Consider the following 6,317-nt stretch of genomic DNA (forward strand, 5'->3'; position numbering starts at 1 on the left):
CGAAAGCCGTCATCTTGCGGGCCGCGGTGGCGGTAGAATTGCCCGGCTGAGGGGCGGCCTGAGGGGCTACCGTAGTTTTGGCAATCTTAACTGGTCTGAAATGTGTCTGAGTATAACCACGGCCTTTTGGTAGGCTGTGACACAGGGAAGAAAATGAACAAACAAAGTCCTAAATCGTGTCATCTGCAAATAAAAACGAATGCAAACAATATAAGGTGAACGCGCTCCAGAGATTCGGGGACTGTGGGAAGCACACTTGGGTGACTACAGCAATCGTGTTGCCTTTGTGCTGTAGTTGCGAGGATAGTCAACGTAGTCCCTGTGGCGCGAGCCATGTAAGCGCAAAACTAGTTGACGGTGCGTAGGTGTCGAAGCGAGGTTTAAATGCGAGGAAAAAACCGACTGAGGGTCTGTAAGGCAAATCTCTCGCATATGATGTTTCTGATCCTCAGGCCTCAGCGCTCAGCTCGCACTCCCGCCACGTTCGATGACACCCGGGCGTTACGCCTCGAATACATGGGAACGGCGCTGACCAGCTTGCGGCGTGGCGGTGCTTGCGGACGGCGCGCCGCCACCCTACGATGCGTGCGAGCCTCGTATGGCCCGGCTCTGCTGTACCTACTTTGACTTCAGGACTCTGACAACAAAAGCGTCCCTGTTCCGTAGCTGTGCAGCTAGCGCACCTTACACCTTCCGGCTACAGCATTGCCAGTCAGTCTCCCTTGGTATCTTTTGAGCACGACGCACGCGACTCCGATCATGACCGTACGTCTCTCCGACACTGAGCAGATACCTCAAACTTCCAGCAGACTCCCCCGACCGCTTGTCCTCTCTAGGAGAACTCGCCTTGGAAATGAGCATATGAGACGGATTTTTGGTATCATATGCGTTAACCAAGAAAGGGAAGTCTTTTAAGCAGCATGTCTCTAGACTTAAGCAACTGTCGCCACGCCCTGAGGTCAATATCCACTGAGCTGCAGTCTGCCAGATCCTTCTCAATATGCCATACCGTATACGACACCACGACTACTCAAGCACATAATGGAGCTGGATATGCATCTATCAGCATTATAAACAAGTCTAGTATACTGACAATACCAAGCTATTCTCATGGCGGTGTCGCCTGTGCTTGGTCCTCCCATTGCTCCTGCGCCTCCCGCGCCTTCTGTGCATCTTGCGCCTGCATCTCATTCCCCTTCGCCGCACGTCTCTGGTCCACTTTCGCCTTCAATGGAGCAAACCCCTTGGTCTTGGGCTCAAACTTCCCCTGGTTGCCTTCGAGGAAGTTCCTGAGCTTGCCGTGGAGCTCATACCCTTGCTCGATCATCTCGTCGAGAGCGAGTTGGTGCCGAGTGTCGCCGAGGCTGAAGCACTTGCGAATGATCGACTCATAGATCAACTGCGTCGGCCGGATACCGCGCGTCTTCATCTCCTCAAGATAGTAGAACGCGTCTTCGTATGTCGGTTGCGTAAGGCACAGCGAGACGAGGCGCTCGTAGGTGTACGCGTCCGGCGCAACGCTCGCCTCGCGCATATCGTTGATCAACCGGTCACCGAGCTGGCGGTGGCCCGCCGATACGCAAGCAGAGAGAAGCAGGTTGTAAGTGTCGATGTTCGGTGTGACGCCGAGGTCTCCTGCGACCTGATATGTCCCAAGAGCACGTTGCAGGTCCATTAGGGCGACGCAGGCCTGGATGACGACATTAAAGGCCGCAACGTCCACGGTACGCTTTTCGTTGCGTAAGTCCTCCAACATGCCATACGCTTCGTCTACGATATCCGCGCTACCACTGATAACTTCATAGATGGGAGAGGCAGTTTCCAGAGTCGGTGGCACGTCGTTGTTGCGCATGAGCTCCAGAACGCCGAAGGCCTCTTTGACGTCGCCGTCCCGGCAGAATGCTTCGACGACAGGCGCAAAGTGATGCTCCGCCCACTCAACATTGAGGCTCTGCAGAGCCTTGATGACGTCTGGTGCAAGCGATGAAAGACCATGCCTGCCGGCGGTGTGTAGGACATTGATGCAACAGCCTTCATCTGGGGTAATCTTCAGCTTCCTTACAACCTGATCCCAAGATGTCAAGACGCCATCCGCCTGCAAGAGAGTTAGAAATGGAAAGGAGATCTAAGAATATTCTACTCACATAGAGTGCCTCGGAAGAGGTAATAAGGCATTTCACCCAAACCACACCATCAAGGCGCCGTACCGATGAATGCTCAAATGATTCCGCAAGTTCGACGGCCAGGCGAGGGTGCCCGAGTTCACAGGCCAAGATGACGATACTTTGTGCGGTCTTCAGTGTCGGCCTCAAGTCAATGTCGCCCATCTCGGACAGCTTCTGCAGAGCAAGCTCGAAATAGCCTTGTCGTGTCAAATACAAGATGAGGAGCTCGTAGGTGAATTCGCTGGGTTGGATGCCATTTGCTAGCATGAGGTTCCAGACTCTCCAAACCATGTCTATGGACTCGTAGCGGACGGACTAGGCAAATGCTGAGGATGAGATCGCGAGACCGGACACTAACAGACTTCACCTCACATATAGCAAATGATGGAACGCCGACCTCTGCGGCACAATGTCGTTAGCCAGCATGTCCTCGAAGACTGCCATGGACTCGGTCACGAGGGCAGCATCCTTGCAGGTCTCCAGCAGCAGCTCGTAGGTGGCATAGTTCGGCTTGATACCCTGCTCCTTCATGCGTTTAGCCATAGCAAAAACTTCCGATGCCTTCTTCTGTTGCACTAGCTGACCGAGCTCCATGTTAAGACGAGCGAGCGTGGTACCCTGCGAGCTGGGAGGCCGGTAGGCGGTATCCAGCTTTTTAGAGTATGTCATATCATGGGCAGAAAGTGAGGGCATATCATATGCAGAGCGCCGTTGCATCGGCTGAAAGGATGCATATCTCTTGCTATGCGAGACGCATGCTGGCGGAAAGGGTTATTTCGGAGTTGGCTAGAACAGGGTCTGCATGCGCGCACCTGGTGGCTTGTTCGAAAGCGACCGCGCGGCGCTCGGGGCAATCTTGGAGCATCTCAGTGAATTGCGAGACGACGATGCCAGCATATTCCTGGCCGGCTTTTATGGAGGACGCTGTTCGCGGCGGCCTTGGTATGTTGGACGGAGGTTGGGAGCAAGAACCCTTCCGGGCAAATGAGGACGTGACGTGACTGAACCCGTGACAAAAGTGACACACACGTGATGGCACTCGAGCGCCCAGGGCGGGATGTCACGCGGGGGGGCCGCGGTCGGTCACACTCACGCTCATCACGAACCACCACGACGCGGCTGCACGCGATACCCCCTTTACCCTCTAATTTCCTTGTGCTTCTGCATATCAACAGCCTCGCTTTATGGTTTGTATATTGTGCAGAGCAAGGCAGCAAAACGAGCTGACGTATGGCGGCAGTTTTATTCCGAGGCGATCCTGTCCCGGAGGGGACCACTGGCGAAAGTATGGCTGGCGGCACACATGGAGCGGAAGCTGTCCAAGACACAAACATTACAAACAGATATAGAGCAGTCAGTTGGTGAGTAGAGCCGCCCTTGTCAGTCTCCAATCACGGCTGACGGCGCGGCAGACGCTATAGTCGGACAGGAGGTTGAAGTCATGGCCCTCCGTCTCAGCGGTCAATTACTCCTTGGTGTCGTTCGAATCTACAGCCGCAAAGCCAAATACCTTCTGGATGACTGTAATGAAGCACTCCTGAAAATCAAGATGGCATTCCGTCCCGGTGTGGTCGATATGACAGAGGATCAACTGGTCGTGAACCGGAATGCGATTACTTTGCAAACAAATGCCCTGGACTTAGACGCATTGTTACCTGATGTTAATTGGTTCGTTGGGAAGGCGTCAGCTCGTTCTACATGCTTACTAAGTGTTTCCAGGGATATTGACTTTCAGCAGCGGCCGATTCAGCCTGCAGGGCAGCATATAGCTCGCTCCGCGGACATTACCCTTGCCGCCGCAGATGACTTTCAATTCAACTTCGATGGACCCGGCTTCGATGATCTGGACCCACAAGCCATTGGTTCACAAGATTTTGAAGAGCTGGAGCTAGATCTCGATTTCGGTGACGGTGTGATGGGCGTGCGAGGCCGATCTGTTGCTCGAGCGTCGTCGGAAGGGGCCGAGAGCATGGAAATAGAATATGGCCGTGACGCTGCTCCGCCACGACATCCGCGCGAGTCGCTCGGTTCGCACCTCATGGGCAGGCACGGTGCTGAGGAAATGGACGTCGATGCACCATCCTATAGGAGTAGAGAGCTATCGTTGCATCCCTTCGATGACGACGATCTTGGCCTCCTGGGCGGGGAGGACATCAATTTAGAAGACCTTGCAATTGGCTTTGACGTTCCGCCGCCTGAGCTGGAGCAGGTGCCTGCGCTGTCACCATCTCGTGCATGTACGTCTCACGTTCTGGCGAGCTTCGTTTTTACTCATGAGTTACCAGCATCACCGCTCACGGAACCGCCCAAGACACCCCCTGCAGACGTCGAACTCGCACCACAAGTCGAGGCAGAGGCGGCCAAGGTCCAGCGGAAACCGCGCGTCCAGAGACAAATCTTCGACGAGCGGATCGAGCTCGAGGGAGGCCCTGGATCGCAAGCAGCGCGCCGGCGGGGTGCAGAACTCGGTTTTCAACGACCTGACGTGAGCGGCATCACCACTGAGCACGGCTTTCTGCCGCGCTCGTCGCTCCTCATGCGCCTCCTCGAGATCCGCGATGATCCCGTAGCGCACTTCCTTCCGATACGGAACACGCCTGCCGGCACATTTTTCTGCGCAGCACCGCCGGGCATGGCGCCCGAACTGCAAGACCTGTTTATGCGTCCTCTCCAGGCCCTCTCGGGCCCGAAGCGCAGAGGCTCACCCGAGGCACCGCGCGGCGAGAAGCCGCCAAGCAAGCGGCCGCGGCTCGAAGGTGCACCCGCCCCGGGGGACGACGAAGAGCCCGAGCAGGGGCGACGCGACGCGTCCGTCGCGCCCTCTGCCGCCCTCGGCAGCGACATCCTCGGCGGGCGCGTGCCCAGCGATCGGGGCGACCTCGACTTCGGCGACCAGTCCGGGCTCGCGGGCGAGGACTTTGAGATGCAGGTGCCCGAGTTCGTCGCCGCGGCAGACGAGACGCTCGAGCGCGCGCGGAGCGTGCTGAGCGAGCTGAGCCGGCTGTCGTCGCCCGCGCCGACGGACGCGCCGCTGGACGAGGGCGGCGAGGGCGCGCGCGCGTTCGCGGACGCGGCGTGCCCGATCGCGACGTTCGACGACCGGAGCGCGCAGGGCCAGGAGCAGGCGGACCGCGCCGAGGACGGGCGCGGGTACAGCAAGAACACGATCAAGGCGCTGCGCCTCGTGCGTCAGGAGCTGCAGCCCGAGCCGCGCGCGCGCGAGGAGAAGGTCGTGAGCTTCAACGCGATGGCGCAGGGCGCGAGCCGCCGCGCGGCGTCGGCATTCTTCTTCGAGCTGCTCGTGCTCGGGACGCGGGACTGCGTGAGGCTCGCGCAGGAGGCGTCGTACGCGAACATCGAGGCACGCGCCGGGGACAAGCTCTGGGAGCGCCAGAGACATACGTCTGCGGTGCCGTCCGTCTCGTCTGCCCTCCGCCCGGCTGGCTCATCGCAGCGCGAACCGTCTCTCGCACCGTCCGCCGCTTCCGACCTGTAGATCAGCCGCTCGCAGGTATCTTATAACGATTTATGTCCATTGGTTTGCCCGCTTTCAACCATCGCGTTTCTCATCTTTCGTTATCGTCTTCCCGGATTGATTTGTCGCTTGCTATCGTGTATTGTTGCCATCTAGGTAACCGTGTTTCTTGTATAACTTACAGAACAACTCAATCTAGATATGACTGAACTGCGTACAGGTACATGAGGTTTTGGGCTACCCAGCTACTGTCAGAATGATTCCGAGGTACGACTTGTGAGTAGATAGAGAGTCCGAGATAAAAGTGCAGTTAAAGTGGCCGGCTAGAAAGGACAGGGTAGGGTGTAGTACAAGGAAAAGTAGAGACACAGTATGAGCGCGGGTTGGATACAAAACCAGAGTCCGTCAAGATTTAGATTGCAGATGCTAGAAATATGGGTGGAGATGGGACAAGGCCATATTCAGCTCTTGGGTGTGAAGACGTGCAAGGAGTTGATCTCCCAATAGGCGTCTTCGAACGCATCAGGGCTGTTCCTCACAACTGTACGTGCAACGTTAGCATCCAAACGAAGAATATATGCGAAGAAGCGCATACAGTCGTCGCAGCTGAATCCGCAGCCCGCGGAGGCAAAGTCCGTGCCGGCCCAGTCACCCTGAGACGAACCGTGGGTCAGCAA

The 6,317-nt window shown here is 56.9% G+C and overlaps 2 protein-coding genes across 2 annotated transcripts; one reads left to right on the top strand and one right to left on the bottom strand.

Annotated features, from left to right (window-relative positions):
- Window positions 1-987: 987 nt before the first annotated feature.
- PHACADRAFT_265975 (uncharacterized protein) lies at window positions 988-3,073 on the bottom strand. The gene is made up of 4 exons (XM_007402458.1): window positions 2,978-3,073; window positions 2,538-2,923; window positions 2,145-2,480; window positions 988-2,095 (listed from the first exon to the last, which is right to left on the bottom strand). Exons 2-4 carry the CDS (start codon window positions 2,706-2,708, stop codon window positions 1,109-1,111), a joined length of 1,494 nt encoding a protein of 497 aa, XP_007402520.1. The 5' UTR covers window positions 2,709-2,923; window positions 2,978-3,073; the 3' UTR covers window positions 988-1,108.
- Window positions 3,074-3,390: 317 nt separating this feature from the next.
- PHACADRAFT_132088 (uncharacterized protein) lies at window positions 3,391-6,204 on the top strand. Its single transcript, XM_007402459.1, has 4 exons — window positions 3,391-3,526; window positions 3,578-3,833; window positions 3,885-4,413; window positions 4,444-6,204. The coding sequence occupies exons 1-4, from the start codon at window positions 3,469-3,471 to the stop codon at window positions 5,659-5,661; spliced, it is 2,061 nt and encodes a 686-aa protein (XP_007402521.1). The 5' UTR covers window positions 3,391-3,468; the 3' UTR covers window positions 5,662-6,204.
- Window positions 6,205-6,317: the final 113 nt, after the last annotated feature.

The sequence above is a fragment of the Phanerochaete carnosa genome (genome assembly GCF_000300595.1).
Source record: "Phanerochaete carnosa HHB-10118-sp unplaced genomic scaffold PHACAscaffold_170, whole genome shotgun sequence".
Classification (NCBI taxonomy): Eukaryota; Fungi; Basidiomycota; class Agaricomycetes; order Polyporales; family Phanerochaetaceae; genus Phanerochaete; species Phanerochaete carnosa.